Here is a 23,595-nt window from a genome sequence, read left to right as displayed (position 1 = left end):
CAACAATGTATCCAGGATTTAGGGTAATGAGTGGTATTTGGCAGCATGACAAGATTACTACCATTCACCTCAAACAGGTGAGTGGTAGTAGTTGTAACAGTCATTTCCAGTTGTGCATGCTCTTAAATAACATATGGAGACACCTTGAGGCAAACAGAGCCCAGTTCTTACAGCTGTTTCTCCTGATCAAGCGAGCCTATCAGCGCTGCTCTATATTTACCTTCATCCTGGGTTACACACATGGAGGAGGGAGGAGGAGGAGGGGAGGACTTAAACAGCACAGGAAGACGGACAAGGGTTAGCAGCTAGGGGACACTTTGATTAAACACCAGCCTGGGTGGGCTCAATGGCTGAGTCAGGACCCCGTGATGACTCTCCCTCCCCAAGCTATTGTAAACACTCTCTCCACTGGACGCTGGCAGAGCTGCTAAGTCGGCAACTGGGTACCAAACAGCCCTGTGTCACATGAGAGGCCTGGCTGGAGTCACAGTGGCCCAGGATACTATTCTTAGCTGCAGGAATGTATACAGTGGCCTCATGGCGAGCTCCACAGTGCCTAACTGGAAAGCCTTGCCGTTTCTCTGTGTCATGCTCCTTTTCTTTCCCTCTTTTCATTTCTTTTCTGTCTGGATAATGCTTTGGTTCTCTTTTGGTTGGAATTGATACTTTTTCTGACAAGACTGGCTAAAAAGTTTGGATATTATCGATTCACTGAGGACAGCAGGTAAGGATTCACCCACCCACAGATGTTGCAGATGAGCTGACAACAGGTTCATCAGCCAGACATTTGACTCAAACTCATCAGTCCGACACAAATCTTGTTACTTGATGTTTCATTACAGCTCTTTTCTTTGATTTGTTCAGATAACATTACTATGTGTGTCCTCCTCTAATTATGTAGTTTATGGGCAATGTGTTAATAAATTCAGCTTTGGAATACAGATAAACCTCTAAAATGTCATATTGGATACACAAGTATTGTAATGAAACAGAACTGATTATTAACTAGAAGGTAAATGAGTATTTAAATATTTAGTGTGTCAATTTTTAGGTTATTTATTATAAGGCAATATGAGTCTCCAGTGGAGACCTTTGAAACCTGCCAGCTGTGAAATGTCACTCAGAGCCACTGGTATTTCATAAAATACAATAATGATTAGAGGTCCAAATATATCAGACAGGCTGGGTCCCATAAGTGGGAGTAAATCAGTAGCTGTCGCAGAGATGATTAGAAGACTTAGTGTTGCTAATAGCCCAATGAAATTCCTGCTCTTTAAACCCTCAAACCAGGGAGGGACACACTATGGGAGAAAAAATCATAGTATATAAAATAGCAACAGAGTCAGAGAAACTCAGAGGTATGGAGAGACAAACACAGATGGTCTGTTGACACAGCTCTGATAATGTCAGCAGTGATGGGCAGCTTGATGACAGAGATGTGGCCTAATGCTACGTAAATGCGTCAAGACAATTTAGAAGGGGTTGAAAATAGAAATCTGTGTGAGTCAGTAATCGTCACATTAAGGACAGCTGCTCTGCAGGAGTTTGAGAGCAGGCTAATAAATGAAAGGGTTCGCTATCAGTGGGATCTGAGTGATTAGTGTGGGGACAAAGCTCAAAGCCATTCAGGTGTCAAATTAGAGAATGACAAAGTGAAACTGTTACATTAACATGCACGATGAAGTCAATGTATATGATATATTGTGGTAATATGTTTCCTATACTGAATCTGAAATTTACTGCAATATGCTCTGAATTCCAGAGTATTATGTGTTATATAGGCAGCTAGCATGTATGAAGCAGCAACTTTTGCTAAAGACTACTTGTGTGTCAAACTAGTTTCACATGCTATGTAACTTGGAGGATTGGCCAGTTGGGAGGTTATTGGTCAATCTAAGTAAGTCTGTAATATTTACTACTGGAACTTAGTAGAGGCAGATGTAATTCAATTTCAACAAAATAAATCTTTCATTAAAGGTATCTTCTCAGTAATACCAGTGATAGTGACACCATAGGGCAGAGAATAATGCCAGCAGTATGCTTGTTTTTGTCGATCAACCACCTTTTGTTTTTTCTCTTCCTCCAGAATGGCCCGTAGACCACGAGAAGCTTTCTCTTTCAAAGACTCTGAACTCCCCTCCCAGCTTCTTGCCCAGCTCAACATCCTCCGGCAGGATCGAATTCTGACAGATGTCCTGCTTTGCACTGAGTACCAGGAGATCCCTTGCCACAGAAACGTCCTGGTGTCCAGCAGTCCGTATTTCCGCGCCATGTTCTGCAGCAACTTTCTGGAGAGCAGCCAGACAAAAGTGAACCTCAAGGGAATCTCCTCAAACATCCTCAGTGGCATTGTGGACTATGTTTACACAGGATGCATTACTATCACCATGGAGATTGTGCTCCCTCTCATGCAAGCAGCATCAATGCTCCACTATGGAGGTCTATTTGAGGCCTGCTCAATGTTCCTCCAGGAGCAGCTGAGTCCAGAAAACTGTCTGAGCATGATACGACTGTCTGAGATCCTTCACTGTGAGAGTTTAAGAGACAGGGCGAGAGAGATGGCTGTGAGGTGTTTCTCTGATGTAGCTGCAACAGAGGACTTCTGTGAGTTGTCTCTTCCTGAGCTCATGTGTTACTTAGAGGATGACCGACTTTGTGCTGAGGAAGAGCAAGTGTTTGAGACCCTCTTGGCATGGATCCACCATGACCCATTCTCACGACAAGGTGCCATCCATGATCTCTTCAAGAAAGTCCGTCTGCGCTACATCCATCCAACATACCTTTTTCAGTTTATTGCCAACGACCCACTGGTGCAGTCTTCAACCCTCTGTACTGAAATAATTGAGTCAGTGCGTCGCCTCATGCTCTCTGTCAGTGCTAAGTGTAGCCGTGAACTCAAGCCTCTTTGGACCACACCTAGACGTTACACCTGCCGTGAAACTCTGGTGGTGGTTGGAGGACGCAAAAACAATGAGCAGACCTCCCGAGAAGCTTTGCTTTATGATGAAAGGACCCAACGTTGGCAGTGGTTGGCCAAGCTCCCTCTGCGGCTCTACAAAGCTGCGTATGTGTGTATTCATAGCATCCTGTATGTGCTTGGAGGGCTCAGCCTCTGCATGACATCAGGTGACAGCTCAGTCAGTGCCACAGTTTACACACTTTCACTCAAGACCAACCAATGGAGGACGGCTGAGCCTATGTTGGAGCCACGGTATGCCCACCAAAGTGTGTCCTTTCTGCATTTCATTTTTGTGTTAGGAGGCATTGGCATAGACAAGCAAATCTCTCGGTCAGTGGAGAGGTACAACAGTATGTTTAATCAATGGGAGGCCATGTCACCAATGCCCACAGCGGTGCTGCATCCAGCAGTCGCAGCCAGTGACCAGAGGATCTATGTTTTTGGAGGAGAAGATGCCATGCAGAACCCAGTCAGGCTGATTCAGGTAGAAAAGTCTCTAAGCAGTTTTGGATTAACTTTAAAGTTCCAGTCCAACATTTTTGCCACTGAAATATGGGCATGATCTTAGTTAGAATTCATTGTTTTTGTAGCTGGATAAGAAGTTAAGAATTTAAAGTTTGTCAGGAACTTTAGGACTGATGGTCTGTTGATATTTGTATTATATCAATAGGTGTATCACATCTCTCGCAACTTGTGGTCCAGACTAGAGACGAGGACAGTGAAAAATGTTTGTGCTCCTGCTGCAGTCATAGAAGATAAGATCTACATCGTAGGAGGTGAGCTGCGTACAGCTTTACATTAGAGACATATTTTTAACATCTTTACATACTAAGTTTGATTTTCAATGAATTTTGTTGTATATTTTTCTCACAGTCAACACATCTCAGAAGAAGAACTAACAATGTGTTAGACCATCTCTTTACATTTTTCTGACTTCCCTACCCTACCTGTGGCTCTTCTGAGCTCATTGGTTGAGATGTAAATCTTTTAAAACCTGCTCACAGATACAGTTTAATTTAAGGTTCAGTAATTTTCTGAAACAGCTGGGCACTGTAGTTTTCAGCAACAAGACAGTGTTTGTGGGATCAACTCAAAACTAAACTGCCCATGTTCATTGTAATGCAGGGACGTTATGCCACTTAGTGCAGCAGTGTGGCTCATTGATGTAATTTTAATAGATTTTGACAACAATGGAGGTCTGTGGCACAGAGGAATAAGATATATGAGGCTTTTAAATACACAGACAATACTCGCAGGATCAATTTAATGCTGGTTTGGTTCTTTTTGTGGAGTTTAATGATAAGAAGAAAAGTGTAGACTATAAGCAAAGTTGTCCTTTGAAGTTGGCTCAATTAAAATCTAATTTCCAGGGTACACCAGGCGGATGATCGCCTACGACACCAAGGCCAACAAATTTTTCAAGTGTGAAAATCTGAAGGAGCGAAGAATGCACCACAGCGCCACAGTGATCAACAACAAGCTCTATGTCACCGGTGGACGAATCCTCAATGGCCATGACGTCATCGAGGACTCAGACTGCTTCGAGTGTTATGACCCAAAGACAGATGTGTGGACCTCCAAAGGTTCTTTGCCATATAAGTTATTTGACCATGGCTCTCTGCCACTAGTCTGTGTTTCCAACAGACCCAACCCACCATGATCAAACCCCCCACCAGGGTGTTCTTCACCTCCCCTTTGGCATGATTTATTGGCCTTTAACTACACAAATGGGAAACCATTTCAAACTAACTGCATTCTTTCACGCAGCTCAGTTACTGACACAACTTAGCGGCACGTTAAGTCAGGCTGGCTTTTATCTGAATCAAAGGAGAGCTCAGCTGACGTGCAGAGGTGTCATTATGAAGGTCCCTGAGGTGGAACTGAACTGAGAACCCCAGAGATCACAAGAGGCAGACTTACTTACACAATAAGCAGCTGTTCATACACTACGTAATCCAAAAAGCTGTTACCATAGATGGCTGCACTCTTTAGATGCTAACTGAAAGTGTTAATGCTTTAATTTCCCAGACATTTCTACACAGCGTATCACTGTGCAGCTGCAGTTTACTTTCCTTTAACACATTTAATTAGAAAGGGAATTGTCTGTCTGGCTGCAAGTGTATGAGCCCTGCCTCCCTGACAAAAAAGACAGATAATAAAGGCAGTTAATAAATATGCACTTTATAAAAATACATTCCTCTTTGACCCACATGCTTCTATCAGAGTGCTAATGAGATGAATTGTGACAGAATATGGACAGGCTCTCATGGCAAAGTACAGCAGTTTCAGCTTCAATCATGTTTGCTGAAATGCCGCTCAGAAAGAGAATTTTACTTAAATGAAATTATCAGGGCCAACATTATTCCGATTAAGTTGGCTTAATTCACACTAACTTTGTGAATTATTCCCAAAACGCCCAACAAAGCATGTTCTGTATAATGTTTGATGGATGATTCAGTTGCAACAAGCAGGAGGCAGAATAAAATACTTAAATATTTATGCATGATTGCATTTCCTACAGTGGTGGTTTACCTTTAATTTCACAATGTGCTTTTGTTGCTAGATAAAGAAAATGGCTTCGCAGGCAGCTACTGAATCTTGATGTGAGGATATGTGAAGGCAAATTCCAGTGATGATGCAGTGACCTGCTAAAGGCGACCATGACTGGAAATGGCTTTGGGAGTTTTAGTCTGCATGTACATATTGTATGTAGCCAGCAGGTGATTGCTCACAAGTATGTTGACTGATTTGAAATCAATCCTGAGGAGAGAAAAAAATGGTATCACATGTTAAATCTGGGAAGACGCTTTAACAAATGTCCACTGCAATGCTGGACACCTCTGTATACATCCTGTAACCCTCTTGAAGTCTATGAAGCATCTATGCACCATCAGCCAAAAGTTTAGACACACCTTCCCATTCACTTGAATGAAAAAGTGTATCCAAACTTTTGACTGGTGCTATATTCACTTCGGTGCTCCACAAGCCCCTGGCCCCGGTAACAATTGCCATGGCAACTCCATTATTACCAAATTGCATTGTCTGTGACATGCATCCCTATAGTGAATATATTTAAGACAGCATCAGTGATCAGCTGCCTGACGCAAATGTGTTGGTGTTACTTGCACAACTGAGATACTTGCTCTTTATTATTTGTATGTAGTGTATTATATTGTCTGTACTGTATGTGGTGATACATGCACAGAAAATGTAGTTTCTTATTTATTGCGTTGAATCTGTGCTGGAGGGTGGTACACATTTTGTCTCTGTTCATGAAGCTGTTAGTTGAACTAGGCGCACATATAAATGGTTAATTTGTCTACGGACTGACTGAGTCATATTGTCTTCATACTCAAGGGAACATTGTTGACACAGAAGCATGTTTAACACTTATCAGGTGACACATTTGTTTTCCATACGTTAACCAGCAACAGTGAAACATCCACTTAAATACTGCAACATATTTAACTTTGGTGTAATGATACAGGAGTTATGATAAAAGGACAAACACCTGTTTACAGTTAATCTGTTTATGAAATTGACACTTTGTTTTATGTACTATATGAGTGACATGTGCCAACCTCTTGGCCCTTCAGACCACATTATCTTCTTAAAGAGTGTCTGGCATGAGGAGCTCCACATGTACGCTAAAGATCCCGTTACCAGTTTCCCCCCTGAGAGGTTCACTGTTTGCACTGTATAGCCTACTTGTATGCAGCCTCCTGGTCAAGTCGACCTTAGGGGAAGAGACACGGGTTCAGATTTCACTCTTAACATTTTAATCCCTTCCCATTAGTGGGGAAAAACATTGAAACTTGTCCGGGAGCAGCGACCAAATGGGAATTACCTCACGCTCTATATTAGCAGGCCCAGATTGCCATTGAGTTAAATGGCTGCTTGTTAGCCCGGTCACTCTGAATGCGTCACAATAACCCTCTGTACATGTGTATGTGTGTGGATTCAACACAAAATGTCCAAGCAAATCATCAAAAAGACATACATTCTGCACACAGTGACACATACCAGGAAGGTGTCTGATCTTAAAAATTGAAAGTAAGTTTTATTGAGCTGCTGCTAAATACACAACCTATTCAGGCTGTTTATTGGTGTGTGTTTGCATGCCGTCTTTCCATAGAAACTAGTGGGTGAGGGTCACCCCTCATGGAGGCTGTGGCCTGGCAGGTTATTTTCAGCATCTGTTACTAACCCATCAAGGGATAGCATTTCATTGCTAGCCTTTTCTGTGTGCACACATAATTGTGGTTTAAAGACCTGTATGCACACACACTCACACATATATACTTGCAACCTGCCCAAGTCACCAAAACTGACCATAAAAACGGTACCCTACATAACCTCTAAAAGTCTTTTACAGTATCAGCACTACCATGCAGCATATGGATGACATAAACCAATGAGAAATATAACATAAACCAGTCATTAACTGTCATTATTCATTTTAAACAACTTCACAAGACTAAAAACTCTTAAATTCAGGTTTTGAAATTGTACTCTCAAAATAAGAGGTTGTGAGTTTGAGAGAAGCACACCCAGACACACCTGTTTGGATCAAGGGTTTTTTAAATACTAATTGAGGGAATTCCCTGCTGTGTCATGTGAAAGGGTCAATGGCCGGTCTGTAACTTTACCCTGTTGTGTTAATGTGATGGAGAGGGGGGGATTAAGAAAGTTTACACCTACATAAGGCAGGAATGCTTTACAAATTCTGCCAACCATGTGTCTTTGTGTGTTACACAAGTTGCAAGATTTTTTTCACCCAGAAATGGTTTTAATGTGGAATTTGTGGTGCAAGGTTGGCTGGAGATTGTCTGACATCTTTTTACCAATAATGCTAAAAGAAAAAAAGTTTTATCAATTTATTTGAAAATTCATTCAATGTGTAATCCAATAAATCTGTTAAAATGCCCAAAAGCAGCCACCTGAAAATAAGCAACAGCAGAGCTTTTAACAGTGTTCATATTTTAAATCCTGGACATTTGTAATAAAACTAAATAAAAGTTAAGGATCCAAGGATTAAGGGAAAAGTGAAGAAACACAATTACAGTGAAATTAGTGCCACTCCATATAGCCAGTTAAAGTGTTTGAATGCACAACACTTTCTAAAGTTATAACTATGGCAGCAGTTGTCATGACAACACTCAAGTTACATTACTCAAACGTGTGTGCAATATATATATTTACTTAAATAGATCCTGAGTATGGAAAAGTAATACACTTTAAAATACCTGCAGTACACATCATCGGCCACCTGATGTCCCTAAAACTTCAGAAAAATATGAAGTGCAACAGAAAAGATTTCTTTTCATCCCTTTATCGCCCTCTGCTGACATCTTAGACATTAGTTTTACTAAGCTTGACAGTATCTGTAATACATATATGGAGTCAAACATAAGAATCATGATGATTTTATTATAGTTTCTTTGATAAAAACAAGTCACAATACAGCATGCACACATTCCTTACACAGGCCTAAAATAAATCTGTTCGGATGAACTATTTTTAAAAGGAACATGGCATCATCATTATCTAACAGGCTGGTTAGGCTTTGTGTTTGATTGCTAACAACTGTCACAAAACACACTATATGAACACACAGTAAGATGTCTGTTGGTATGTTCATCTGTCAGTAAGAGAGAAGTTCATAATGTATATTTGATGACAGTTATATAATTTAAAATGCTTACATTCAATTAAGGAGTGTTCTGTTTTCTTTTAGCCATTATTCCTCCTATACAAACAACTTGCAGCCATTCACACACATTTTCATTCATGAGGAACCCTGGGAAATGGCACTATGGACCCCCAACAGGTGAAAAACAAAGATTTTAATTATTATCATTATTATTATTAATTAAGACAAAAACCCAACATAAACAATACATTGGTCCAGTAAAAAGTGCTATTTGAGTTTTAGGAATATCTTAACACTGAGGAATTCATAAACTATACAACAGAAATACAATCTTAATATTACATATAACACAAACCATAAGAACACTAATAATAAAGGTTTCAGAGAGTAATCTCAAATAAAGTTTTGATACTCCAGGCAGAAATCTTAAAACATAGTAAAATTAAACTTCTATTTAGTAAAGTTTTTATATTAAATTTGGAGTAATTTAGATATACAGCATGTACACATTCATTACCCTACATTTCTGTGATTCTATTGCCCTACGTGGAACATGGAAGGGCAAGGAACAAAACCTTAAATTTACTCTAAAATATCCCCCGTTGAGTTTATAACATATGTACAATAGGTCCATGACTACAAAAGGCATTCAAAGAAAGAAATTACATTTTGGCACCAGGCACAGAATTTATTTACATTATAACTAAAATAGCTAAAACCCACCCAGAAAAATAATAAATTTCCACCCCTCAACCTGTCATCCCAACATCATGAGAGAAGTAGTAAAATGCATTTGTCAGACTACGTTTGATGAAAACTTGCTAAAAAAAAAATGAACAATGGAAAATTTGGCATAATTGTTGCTGGAAGAATAAGAGGGGCAAGAAGTGGTAGAGATGTACCCCAGCGGACCTGACAGGAAGATCTACAGTGCATTTCTGTCAAAAGACAATCGGTTGTTCATCCTGAGTGCTACAAGTAAACAGGAACTGGAAAACTTAGTTAAGATTAGGGTTGGGCCTCTATACTATTTACACATCATCACTGCAACATTTGGCTTTCTGTATCCTGTGATCCAGCTCTCTTGTCATCCACATTCTCTCACTCGGTTTACTTTAGCAACATCAATAGCTCAATATATCCACTTTACCCACCACTAACATGCCCTGAATTATCACGGTCACGTAAAGAAACACGGCTCTCCATTGTTATCTGGCAGCAAATGCTGAGTCCTGACCACACGTCTTTGTCATGACCAATCATAGCGTGACAACTTTTCCTGAGACAGGGTAAGGTATACGAACCTTCACTAACTTTGGGACTGGGATGGACTGGCTGCATTGTGACTGGAAATGACCATTTTCATACATAGCAGTGAACCAGTCAGTGTCAAAACTAACACTAAGTAGGGACTCTTTATTGAATAAATCTGCTCTGGGAAAAGCATGAACAAAAAGTGCACAGGGCAGTCTCACTCTCTACACCTCATTAATGGTGCGCTCGGAGGGCCTGAAGTTGACCGAGTTAGACGACGGCATGTAGAAGGACTGGGTTTTGCGATTGAGGCGGGCACGCTTGGTGGCTACGCACAGGCTGCGCTTGCTGGAGGAGATGATCTCCGTGATGAACTTTTTGCAGTCCACGCAGACCTCCATAGTGACCCAGTCCTCAGTCAGTTCCTTGGGCAGCTCTGGTTCGTCCTGCGACCGGCCATCTTTGCTGCTACTACTGCTGCCCTGCTTAGACAACCTGAGGACAAGATGAAATGATGAATGAGTTACATGTCTTATTTGTTTTGCATATAAAAAGACATTTTAATTCTGCTGTAACCTACTTGTAAACACTTCTGCGAAGGCTGTGTCGGCTCTGTCCAGATCCAAACGGATGCTTGTCTGGCTCAGCTGGGGCACAAGCACCACTTGCCTCTTCTTTAGCCATAGTGCTGGGACCCAAAGAGTAGATGGGTAAGGTGGAATATGGTTTAGATGGAAGCCGCATCTGAGGTAAAAAAAATACACAAATAGATTAACAAATAGATCTTAAGAACAACTTTTACAGAATATGCAGTTTTATGGTGTTCATAGATCAGCCGACAGCTTCTTACCTTCTTAGAACACTGGGAGCACACAGGCCTGGAGAAGATTAAAAAATAACCAGTAAGTTGAACATTCCTGAATGGCTGGTACACTTCAGTAAAGTGATTCCAGGAAGAGTGATTTAATTTACCTTTTGCAGAATTGGCAGGTGTACGACCAGGTAAAAAGGGAGAACCTCTTGGTCCGACATGAAAAGCAAAGCTAGAGAAGAAAGTGTGAGGTGAGGTGACGGAGGTACAGTACATGGGATCTGATGCATTTTAATGACTGTGACAAACAATCAGTCTGATTGAAGATAAAACTCTACAGCTGGCATCTACCTTTCCTTTCTTGAGGGCATTGTAGATGTCTTTATACTGCTGAAACTTCTCCAGCTCAGCCTTGACCAGAACCTGCCTGATGTGCATCACCTCCTCCACCGTCAGAGCCAGACACTCCACCGGGTAGCAGAACTCCTCCTGAAGGAAAAAAAAACACACCAACATCAGTAAACTACCTTTCTGTACATAGATGACTGAACACAAGTCTTCAGTCAACAACAGCAAGAGGTGATGTTATCTGCTGTCAATGAAACTTGCATCATGGGAATGTGGATAAATACCAAAACAAAAGGAAATGCCCCAAAATACAAGCACCCATTGTACACCACTTTACCAGAACACCAACACATGCAATGAGATGGTGAGAGTGAAAACATCCGTCTTTGACGATCTATCAAATACGAATGATGTTTCCAATGACATGACAGTGACAGTGAACAGAAATACAAACTCCCAAGTGATGTAACACACCCGCCATGATGGTGGTCCACAGCTTCAGCCATCAATTTACTTTATTCACTTACTCCATTTATCTTATTCAAAACCACAGGTCCATATTAAAAATAAACAAAAAACAGCTTCAAAAACTAACTAACTTTTAGCCCAATTTTTGTTCATTTTTTAACATGACTCAGTGGTCTTATTACCAGTTTTACAAACAAATGAATGTTTTAAAAGCAATTATTTCTACTCAAGCTATTTGCAAGTGGACCCCGATCATGGTGGAGGTTATGGTCAGCAGGAGATTAGTGACATAGGTGGGAGCTTCTTTAACATTTTCTTAATCAAACTGTGTTTTTTCTCTACTTAAAAGCATAATACACCAACAGTTAAACTACCCAGAAGTGAAAATTGCTCAGGAAAAATTCTTTAATCATTTATGCTGACTTTCCTTCAGTTGGCTTGATTTCAACAATTCTGCTGTAATTGTTTACAGATGATTTCTCAACTCTTATTTTTCCTCCTCACTTTCACTGAGCTATTTTCAGTATGCCACGGATCTCCCATTTAAAAACATGGTCACGACACAAGGTCTCATTCATCTAAAAACAAGTCTATTGAATTATATGATATTCTGGAGGGGTTCCCAACACAGTGTTATGTATTTTTTGATGATACAATTTGATGATTTGCAGTAGCAGTGAACCTACCGTGCCCTGAACACCACTGGCCGCGTCCACCTGACCAGCAGACAGAGGAACAGGACGTTCAAACAGAATACAACCTTATATTCCAACAAGCTAATTACTTACAGTATACTTAATTAGGTTTAATATAAGAACGTCATGAATCTGTTGGGGGATATTTTGAGAGGCTGTCAGCAACGTCATCATTTTTACAGCCATAGTTCTTAGGTTTATGACAAAACTAATAAAACGATTATCCTTACAGCCGTTTTGTAAAAGGGATAAAGTTCTTTATCATAATTCACACATTATTTCATAAACACCCTCCTCGCATGAGCTCATACCATTAACTTACTGTTATTTCATATCATATGTGGCATGAAATCTAATTTCAAAACAGCAGAACTTCATAACTGCAAGTCCCATGACAGAAAAATCATCTGACAGCATCCATCCCAAGAGGAGGAGAGTTCACCGAGATGGCAGCCTTCGTCTCATGATTGCATTCTTTCTGCTCCATCATAGACACAGAGGTTCACAGCTGGTGTCTAATGATGGTGCAGAGCTAAGTATCCTACAACCCCGCTGGCCTTAGGTTTCATACTGGTCTAATATAGAAAAATAAAACAATGAAACATTTTAAGAGACGAATGGTCGTGATAAACAGAAAATTGACCAGGTTACCTTGGCACTGGAATCCGCCTTCAGCTGCAGCATTATATGAAATAGGAAATGACTGAACGTCAGTCTTTTGGAAATGACAGCTAACCAATGTAAACATAATTACAAGATACAGCCAACAAAGAGGTTACTGTTCTACCAGAAAAGCTCAACTTCTCGCATATACGTGAAGCATGTTTGAATGCGTACACGAGGGATGAAAATTAATTAGTCTTGTTCTTATCATCAAAAGGATGGCTAGAAAACTGTAAAACGTGCCTTCTGAATACCCCACTCTTTCACAAGGAAGTTGAATTTTTCTAATTTTTAAGAAACGGGATGTAATCACCAAACATACTTGGTAAAAAAAAACACTACTAAAAATAGCGTAACAAATTACTATTAATAAATGAAACCATTGCTCAAAAGTGAATCATCAGCAATATCAGAGTATTAAACAACTGTGAAACGTAGTGCACAATTTTAAATCGATTTGATGTCCTCCAGCTGGTTGTTTTGGTTTGGCGCCATTGGTCTGTATTTAACTAGCAAGTGGTGAGAATGAACCAATTCCCTCTAAATCCTCTTCATACAGCAGCCTGTCCTGTGGTTTCAATTACAGCCATCAACATCACTAGAATCATACGACCGGCACAGAGTTACTCAGAGAACCAGTGACCTCATGGCAGACAAATGACCAGTCACAGGACGGCAGTAAATTCAACGGATATATTGTACGTCCACTGATGTTGGTGCATGTGGCCACAGTAAAGGGCTGCATTCATCCATGTTTATAACTTTAGATTCTACAGACTCAACTCTGCAACTCAGATAAATGCCTTTCTCTCTCTGAATCAAAACATGATCATGTGTGGTAGAAAGGATTTCTGATAGCTTTTCCTGGCAGAGAAGACAGCTGGCTGAATTCCTGAGCAGAATCAAACCGGAGGTCATAAATGGTTAGTATCATAAACACATGCACAAAACTGCCCAAAACTGACAGGTTCAAGTTAACTGATAAGTTAGTCTGTGTTCTCAACATAATACTACCGCCGGAGATATGATATGATATTTGCAGTGGATTATTTAATGATTAATTTTAAGAAAACGCAGGTGTGGCCCCCATCAGATACAGGCACAGACAGAATCTGATTCTGTGGGAAACATCTGATATGACTAAATTTATGGAGTAAAATCTTTTCTGTCTGTGATGAAAAGTTCAGATATCAATCTTGAGGACTGCATTCACTCATTCATGCTTTGATGGTAAATCCAAGAATAATCGCTCTCATAGTTTACATACCAAAGACTTGGAGGTCTGTCTGGATGGCGGTAGAAAAGGGCGAACACTGGTTGGGGTCTCCTTCTCGATGGAGTGCCGCCTCTGTGGAGACTGACGCTTGTCTGGTTGGGGGGTGGCTGAGATTGGCAGGAACTTTGGGGGTACTGGAGTGATGAGGGGAAAAAATACATGAACAAAAAGCCAAAAAAAGGATCTTTGATGATTTGGTATGAACCAAAAGTAATGCTACATTCAATACTTACCCTTCTTCCCCACGACAGACTCTGGAGAAGTGTCATCTATCAAAGACGTGGACATACTGGAGCTGCTCCGCGAAGGCTCCTCCTGTAAACCAGACAGATTTAACCACAAGAAGACGATAGCTTCAAACACAACACAACAAAATAGAAAACCTCTCCTAGAAACACGACAATAAATAAATTTGCTTAACAGAAAAATTATTTAAAGTCTAGCTGAAATCACCTGGCCATCTCTTTTTGCAGTGACAGTTTATGTCAGTGTTTTGGGCAAATGTATTGTCACTAAGTTTTTATTACATTTACAAAAATAAAAGAGAAAAGATCACATCTCAGCAGCTGGAGGGGCGTGACGAAGTCTGTGTTTGACAACAGCTGGCAGGCTGGGACTCAGCAGGGAAACGAGACACAAACTAAACAAACTTGCGCTGTAGTTTATAAGTCATGGGCAGGCAGCATGTTGGTAACAGTGGCACTGAAAGTAAGAACCAGCATCTAAACAAACATTTATATCTATGTTTACGTGCTGGTTAATGTGCTGCAGCTGAGCAGCTCGATAGTTAACCAGCCTGCAAACTGACATTAACAGTGTACTTTTCCCCCTTAGGAATGTTTGTAAGGAAGAGACATGTGTTTCTAAGTTAGTCAAGAAGGAGACTTTAGATGGAAGATAATGTGTTTGTGTCTGCTCTGCCTATGACAGAAATTAAATTTGATTGGCTTTGATGAGATAGTGTGTGCCACCATAAAAACATAAAACACTCAATATAAATGTCTCACTTTTGGATTCTTCTCAAAGGAGAACACAGAACGCATGATTTACAGAGTAGATATATATGCTATAACAGACAAATTCAATTTCAGTTGGACTTTAATCCCATCATGGCCAGTATTTAGGTTAGGTGGCGTATATGAATTATTTAATCTTTCTCTCTTGATGCACTTCATGAAAATTACATCACATAAAGGGTCCCATTTTAACAATCTATAGCGCATGGCATGAAGCGTGTGGCGGAAGTGCCTTTGGGTCGTATCCAAATCCACTTTTGCTATTTTAACAGCGGAAAAATGGTCACTGTGCCAGGCGCATGGTCTAAAAGGGATGGACTTATGTCCCGTCATTAATCATAGGCGTGTTTTGGGTGTAACACGTGGTAAACCAATCAGAGTGTCATCTCCCATTCCCTTTAATATCCAGGAGCGCTGTCACTTTGGCGGATTGCTATTATAACAGCACATTTACCCAGCAATGTGTTTCAATAATAAAACATGAGTTACTTTTGCTGAAAAGAAAGTTGTCTGATGAGCTGCTAACCTCACATTTAATTCATATAAAGGAAGAATATGGAGATATAACCAACCAGTGTGATGAGTGTAGAGGTGTGCAGCAGCCTGGTGTCATCAGCTGATTTAATAAACAGTGAGTGGCTGTGCGTAATGGCACTGCGCTCTGTGCAGCATCTCAGAGGCTACAGACTTTCATAGGTTGTTAGGACTGTTCGCAGCGGCACTCTCCACTTTCTACAATTAATGAAATCTGATAAATATTATGACTAACTAATATGAATTTTAATATGTTGATGAACATCATAATACGAATTCACATTGGGGTCCTTTTATTTGTAATGTTTTGCATGTTTGTGTGCTGCTGCGCATCCGTGTGTGTAACAAGCACAGTATCTACGCGCTGCACACCCGCCTGTAGAGGAGCATATTGGACTCTTGATGGTGCTCCCCTTAAATAACAGTATCATATGCGCCAGTGACTTTAGACCTGTTTTTTTTGGTCAGTAGGACAATCGCTTTCCTCTGCCTCAAAATAGCAACGCGCCACCAACACGCCTGACCACACCTCATTTTGAGACCAACACGACCATAGGCGCACAGACTGGTGCAAGTGCATTTGCTATTTACAACGTGGGCGCAGGGCGAGAAAATGACAACTGCGCCGGGGGAAACTAACAAAGACACATGCGCCATGCCCGCCATCCACTGTGCGCTGATCGCAAGATGGGGCCCAAAGTGTCCAACATCTTACATCAGATTCGGAGCTGTCCAGTTCAGCAAGCGTGGGTGCCCTGAGTAACCTCTTTCTTTGGGAAAGAGGCTGCACTCCTCCACCTTTATTGGGTGTAGTGGTGCCACTGGCGAGAGACTGAGTGCTGACAGCCAACTTCCTGGGTGCATCAGGAGTATCTGCAGGTAAAACATAATAGTCTCTGAAATCCCAAACAGTATTTAATTTTGAGCAATGTTGTTTCACGTGAACCATAAAACAATATGAACTATCTTATCTGATCATAACAGCTGGCCATCATGTCTTTTGTGTAAACTATGGGTGTCTTCATACTGTTACTATATGATACTACAGAGTCTAGACAACATACGTTAGGCTAGATAGTCTCCAACCATGCACTAATGTTACAGATTTTCTCATTTTGACAAAACATTTAAATGTATTTTGTTAAAAAGTCAAAACTCCATGAAAAAACAATAGATCACAACTCTGACGCTGGCTTCATGCCCACAAGATGTTTAAGTGCTTTACCTGAGCTGCGGAACAAGTCCTGAGGAGTGCTGATGCTTTTCCCCGCACCTGCAGAGGAATTTAGGGTAATTTATCCTCCAGTAGGAACACACATTCATATTTTCATTCCTAACAACAAGCTATTACAGGGAAGACTTGACAGCAACAAGCATCTGTCAGACCAGGTGTGCATTGAAGGAGGGGGAGTTCTGTATAATTGTGGTCTACATTCATTGACACAAACATAGCTGGAAAGCACAGAGGGACAGTGAGGGAATCAGTGAAAGACAACAAGTGCAGCCAAAGCACCAAAGGTTATTCACGTACATCCATCTGGATTACAGTTGTCCTATGAACGGCAGAGCTATGTTCAGACCGTCATCTGCCATTCAACTCTATCTGGAGGTAGGCTGCTGACACCCGTGTTATGTAATTTTTCATATTCCCCAGTGAGAGCGGATTAGGTTGACAAGCAGACTGTAGAGGCATAGGGATGATCTGTAATCTCACCCAACTGGCTCTGGCTCAATAGCCATCGCTCGTCACCTCGACAACCGAGAACTCCTGTGAGAAGCTACTACATCCAGGACATTTTAAATGTTGTTAAACTTGTGCCACTCATACCATGCTTAAAATGTAGAATGCCTGCTCTTTTGGAGAGATGTGGTGCCCATGATATTATCCCGCTAAAAAAACATGCAGGATTGCATGATGCCAACATTACAATTTCACACATTACAAGATGTGCTGTGCGTACCCATTTTTTTGTTCTTTCCTTCTACTGCGGGTCTCTGCATCTCAACAGCCAAAATATGACACTGGTGTGTCACACATTAACATGTACAACACAAATGTGTCACAGAAAGTGTAGGTGTGTGTGTTTAAATCACAGGGGAAGGCGGGTGCTAATCCTAAAAATAACCTGGAATGAAACACGGGTACAATAATAGGCAGACAACAGGTGACATGAAACTTTACCTGATGAGTCAAAACTGTAAGACATGCTAAGAGGTCGCATGACTGACAGATATGCCCATGTTAGAAAAAAGGAGATAGAAGCAAATTGGAGAAAAAGAAAAGATGAGTTTAAATGGATGGTGAAGTCAATGAATCATCCAAGTTTTAAAAAAAGAAGTATCATTCATAAAAATAAAGACTGTTCCTAAAAAAATAAAATGCTATTTATAATCTCAGTTATTCAGAAACCAGTTCAGCGACATTTTAAAGCCTCCTATATGTATGATTATGCAACAACTTCTCCATGTAACCCTACTTAAACCCTAAACAAAAAGACGTGTTGTATGAACCACAGAGTACAGCATGGACTGACAAAATATTAGCTTGTTTGCTTTTATCTGCTTAAAGCCTTAAATGCTTTAAACAGCATAGATTAGGAGTAAATTGGTCAATTCTGACCACTACATACCAAAAAGATTATCTACCTCCTATGCACTGCTTGGCAGAATTGCTTATTGGTATTATAGCAGGTATGTTGACTAAGTTCAAACCAAAGAACTCCACTTGGGCTATGCAAGTCTGACAAAGAACTGAAGACTGACAGCTGCAGTCAGAGTGATCCTTGTTTAAACTCTCTGGCATTTCTGATTAATAGAACAGATCAATGGAGGAAAAAGGCTGTTGGAGTAACGCTGATGGATGTTGTTAAGAATGATTAAGTTATAGTTAATTATTTTTGTCCTGAGTGAAGGGGTTAGGCTCATGAAGAGCAGCCATGCAGTAAGCTAACAGCCACACTCGCTCAGATTAGATTTCTTCAGTTTACATTGATCATCTGAACATAATATAAGATATAATAACATAAAAATGTCAATAATAATAATCAAAACTATTTCCATCTGTGTGTGTCTCACCCAAACGGTTTCTGCGGATCATGTCTGGTGAGACCGGTCGGAGCTTCCTTTCAGCTTTGATGTCCTCCAGCAGTCGCTCATGGAGGCTACGGGGACGTGGTGGGTGAGGTTTCAGTTTACGGGCAGCGACCTGTCATGACAACCACAAAAGTGAGCACTTAACGGCCATCACCAAGGAGACCGAAGTGAGATTTTCATCACACCTCTCCACAAACACTGCAAGATTTGTTATTGAATTCATTTGACTAATTATTCTTCATTCTTAAGTCTAACACTTTGGTTAAAAATACTAGCATGGTGATGACTGATATGACTCATAATGTTCTTTCGCACACACTTAATTATCATCTCAGTCATTCACTTTAAAATAATTATAAGATTGCGTCAAAATGAAAGTTTAGTATTGCCTCAGTAGGGAAAGTATCTTGTGTTAGCTGGTGTTACTTACAGGGTTGAGAGGAGGCCGCGACCTGATGAATTCAAGAATGATCTCATGTGCACTCTTCTTTAACCTTGGCGGGATGTCTCCATTCACCTGAAATGCCAAAACAGAGTTTGTGGATTTAAATTTCTTAAATGTCTTCTGTAACATTTAAAAAACTTGCAGGCAGACATTAGGATGAACAGCTACTTCTGTCTCTCTTTAACTGACAGTAAAGAAATGTGGCTATTATTAACATGAAGAAAACAAATACTATGCAAAATTCTTCATCTCATGTAACATTTTGTCTTATTCAGACCATGGACTAAACAGCTATACATAAACAAATGCTTGTGTTGGACCTGCACAGGTTAGTGAAACCCTCACCATGACTTTTCTCAGCTTGTAACGTTTGGAGCGAATGTCGTCCATCAGCATTTCGTACGGCGTGAGCTGGTATTCAATAGGTAGTGGGTTGTACTGACGTTCCTGAACCTTCTTCAACTTTACACCGTCCCGTAGATCTCGCATCACCTGTACCCAGAACCGTGCCTGCAGGGACAATAAAAATGAATTGCCCCATTATGATCAGAAAACATAGTAATGTAATTACTAATATATGAACGTATACTCATTGAATACAGTGTGATGGTGCAGTAAATTGATAATCTCACCCAATCTGCATTTTGAAGCTCATCGAGATCTTTTACAGGTTCATCCCGAGTTTCACCTTCCATTTTTCGAAGGTTCTGACAAAAAAAAGGAAGACATTAAAAACAGAAAGAGGGAGGGAAAAAAGAGAAAGAAAACTAAAAATAACTGTAATAATCACGAAAATCAGGATAGTATGTGTACCACTGCATTTACAGCACTAGCTGACATCAAGTTGAGGTCAATGGCAAACTGCCCACATAGCAATAGTCGTCTAATTAATGAATTGATGGATATCCATCTCATCCTACACTGACAGTGTCCCGGGGGAAAAAAAATCAATAGCAAACGAATGATATTTATTGCGATTAATGTCTGTCTTCCTGCACAAGTCACTGAAAGTTCAGTTGACCAGTTTCAAATGTCAAATGGGGCCAAATTAAAGACCACCATTGTTGTTGACTTATTTAGTATGCATCCTTTTTTATTAAGGCTTTTATCAGTTTTGGACATCGTGAACTCTGCTGGGTGTGTTTGAGCTTGTTGTCACACTATCTTCTCAGCTAATTTGTTTTTTACTAAAGGCATGAATACTGACAAAGGACAAAGCTGTCCAGGCTGGAATGAGGAGCAGGTAGCTGTGACAGGACACTTTTCACCACCCCAATCACAAACATTAAAATGTTTATAGTTGAAATACATATCTAAAAAGCTCCAGAACAGATGAAGCAAACCTGATCTATGAGATCATTCAACACCAAACTTACACATCAAAGACAGAAAGGCTGAAAGATCAACCTCAGGTGTTTTTTGTCTTATCATGTATCTACACATCTGTTCGTCCACACCCGTGTTTACTGCTGAAACACATTCCTTCCACCCAACCCGTGTCTTTTTTCTGCTTATCTGACCTTTCTCCTCTATCCAAAAACATCACAAATGTCGATTTATCTTCCACATTTGCCACGCATGTTTCCTCCCTTTTTTTAAACCAGGGAAACATTTTATCTCATCTGCTGCTTTCACAAGAAATGAAGATTTCAGGTTATTTACAGATTGACTAAAAAAAACAAGGAAATATGATTGAACACACTGATAGAAGAAAGAAAAACAACAACAGCAGCAAGAGAAACTGAAAGAAATACTCATTGAATAACATCTTAATTTGTAAGCATGTGCGATGTGTGATGCTATGCATGGCTACTTATTAGCGGCTACTTATTAGCCTGTGACATTTCAGTACTGCAGCAAGTGCAAAGCCCCTGAAGCCTGGTGGCCCCTCCTGTAAGCTCCTTAAATTGCTGTAACAAGGTTACACTTGATTCTATAACCTTTTATTACGTAAGACAGTTTTCATGAATTCTGTCCCGTGCAAAAGTCACCGCCCGCACTTATTGCATGACTGTGTCCTTACTGAACAGCAAAGGTGCGCTGTCTGACCAGCTATGGAAAAAGTCATGTGCCCCCTCACCATAATTCAATCAGAGAGCACAAAAGTGTACTTCTAGGTGTATGAGAGCTTCAGTTTGATATGCTTGACTAAGATAATTGGACAAATATTTACCCACTGGCCCTATACGACACTTTTCTGAGACATACTTTATAAAGGTTGTCCATTTAAGTTTACGTATTTTATCACTACAGTCAGGGTGCAAATTAAAGTTTAAAACAACATTTCCTATCAGAGAATTGTGATTATGAGAACGAAGTTAATTTTACACCTCCAGTGTGTTTTCCAAAAATTAGCCATTAGACTCATCTGTAATATCTGGGTCTGCTCAAGTTGCTTATGACATCTTCCATGGTGTATTTCTTTAATGGCATTTTTCATACAAATAACTTATTGATGATGATGATAATGATAATGATAACTTATTAATCATATTCATTAAAAAAAAAAAGTCAGCACATCTCGGTTAACAGTCGGTCTCTCAGAAGCACAATCAAACCCACTAATCATACTCCATTACTCCCACAAGACATAAATCTGTCTATTAGCTAGCATCGTGACATAAGACAGGCAGACAAGACCACTTCCACTCAGAGTTACATCATGCCGAGCGCTCCGGGAGATGCAGAGTTCTTGGTTGGCCTGACAAACAGGGGTCAGATGGGGACACCTACACAGGCTCTGTCCTCTACAACACTGCGGGCTGTTTTGTTGTTATTGTGCTCGTTTCTGGGCACCACTCTGGTAGTTTTGTTCCCAGCGATTGAAAGCCTGGCAGCCTAACAGACCCTAATTTAACCGACTGAATACTACTCTGTAATCCACCCACCAAAGCAGAGTGCTAAAACCCCTGAGACAACTGACTTTGGTACTTTCTTTTATCAGTTTTGAGCCTTCAAACACAAGTCTCTACATCACTTTCAATTTAATTCAAAAATTTAAAATTGAAAAAGTAGTATGAAGTATGACTCAGTGACAGAAATACCCTTGAACTATTAAAAGTGAGTTTTTCATTATTTTTGAAAAAGTTTTAGGTGACTCACTTCATGTGTCAATGTCAGTTGTTTTGGGGATTCAAGTGGGTGAGGAGAATGCATCGTAGGTGTTTCCTCTTAACTGTGACTCATCCTCAGCAGATTTATTAAAACACTCATAGACGTCATATACTCGTGTTTCTTTACCTCCTTGGCACTCTTGATCTTTTCCAGGAAGGTGTTCAGTTCCCTGGTCTCGGCGAACAGAGCACGACACACAGCCTGGTAATGGTTGGGGGCGTCTGACGGGCTGGGAAGGTGTGAGGAACACAGCTGTAGGGGAGATATGGTAGAGCAGGGTTATATACTGGTGCTTATGGAATAATCATTAAACATGACCAATGTGCTTATTAGTATCTTACATAATTGGACCAGACATAGATCAATCATATAGTTCAAATAAGAAGAACTGAGCCTTTTTCTGAAAAATACACAGCAATTTGTAGCTTTATTAGACTCAGCTACAAAGTTAATATCAGCATCTATCTCCATTCTCTGATTCACTCTGCAGCCAAGTTACTCTGAGCTAAATGCTAACATCAGCATGCAAACACGCTCACAATGATAATATATGCTAATATTTATTAAAATTGTCTGATCCCAGCTTCTTCAATATTTTCTGGTCTCTTTAGACCTATACAAGAGTAAACTGAATAACTTGGGGTTGTAGACTGTTGATAGTAACATTAGAAGACATTTTAAAAAGGTGTCACTTTGGGATTTGGGAAACAATGATCAATATTTTTCACAATTTTCTGCCATTTCATGGACCAAATGACTAATAACAGAAGATAATCAGCAGATTAATTGATAATGAAAATAATCCTTAGTTACAGCCCAGGTAATGTGCACTTTGTTTTAAGTGGTAAGAGTGCTGTTATCATGCCAACACACTAAACTAAGTAAAACTCAGGTTAATAGGAATGTTAGTACAGCAGATGCTAAAAAAATCCACTTCCTTATGGTACCTATTGTGATTGTAATGTCAATAACAGCTGCATGCCAGAGTAATGGATTAGCTGTCAAATTATTTTCGGCAGCAAAAAAGGAGGAAACCAGACCAATGACATATTTTCTCATTCTCCTGATGGGCTTGGCAAGCGACAGGAATTTGTGACTCAGCATAAGGTGTCGTCTTCTTCATCCACAACAAGAAATTCACAGATACAATGATAACAGAGCAGTGAGAGTTTCTACCATGATTAAAATACTGCTGTATCAGTGTTTCCATGGTTTCTGATAAAGTCAAAGATTTGAATGAAGCATGAAACTTATAAAATGAGGGCA

The 23,595-nt window shown here is 40.2% G+C and overlaps 2 protein-coding genes across 2 annotated transcripts in view; one reads left to right on the top strand and one right to left on the bottom strand.

Moving 5' to 3' along the window:
• Positions 1–2,087: 2,087 nt before the first annotated feature.
• On the top strand, positions 2,088–4,619 carry klhl38a (kelch-like family member 38a). Its single transcript, XM_053334608.1, has 3 exons — positions 2,088–3,443; positions 3,630–3,735; positions 4,330–4,619. The coding sequence occupies exons 1-3, from the start codon at positions 2,088–2,090 to the stop codon at positions 4,617–4,619; spliced, it is 1,752 nt and encodes a 583-aa protein (XP_053190583.1).
• Positions 4,620–8,403: 3,784 nt separating this feature from the next.
• Positions 8,404–23,595, bottom strand: part of spire1a (spire-type actin nucleation factor 1a) — a 31,439-nt gene continuing 16,247 nt past the window's right edge. Inside the window, exons 4-17 of the mRNA XM_053333804.1 lie at positions 22,456–22,581; positions 19,848–19,922; positions 19,561–19,725; positions 19,201–19,287; positions 18,753–18,882; positions 16,903–16,950; positions 16,393–16,550; positions 14,361–14,442; positions 14,119–14,261; positions 11,029–11,166; positions 10,839–10,909; positions 10,717–10,744; positions 10,447–10,610; positions 8,404–10,361 (exon numbers count right to left, since the gene is read on the bottom strand). Coding sequence (XP_053189779.1) covers positions 10,091–10,361; positions 10,447–10,610; positions 10,717–10,744; positions 10,839–10,909; positions 11,029–11,166; positions 14,119–14,261; positions 14,361–14,442; positions 16,393–16,550; positions 16,903–16,950; positions 18,753–18,882; positions 19,201–19,287; positions 19,561–19,725; positions 19,848–19,922; positions 22,456–22,581 — 1,686 coding nt within the window. The 3' untranslated portion in view covers positions 8,404–10,090. The remainder of the gene's footprint in view (positions 10,362–10,446; positions 10,611–10,716; positions 10,745–10,838; positions 10,910–11,028; positions 11,167–14,118; positions 14,262–14,360; positions 14,443–16,392; positions 16,551–16,902; positions 16,951–18,752; positions 18,883–19,200; positions 19,288–19,560; positions 19,726–19,847; positions 19,923–22,455; positions 22,582–23,595) is intronic.

This window comes from Scomber japonicus, chromosome 15 (genome assembly GCF_027409825.1).
Source record: "Scomber japonicus isolate fScoJap1 chromosome 15, fScoJap1.pri, whole genome shotgun sequence".
NCBI lineage: Eukaryota > Metazoa > Chordata > Actinopteri > Scombriformes > Scombridae > Scomber > Scomber japonicus.
The sequence above is the reverse complement of the archived record's forward strand: the minus strand, read 5'-3'. Positions and strand labels throughout refer to the sequence as shown.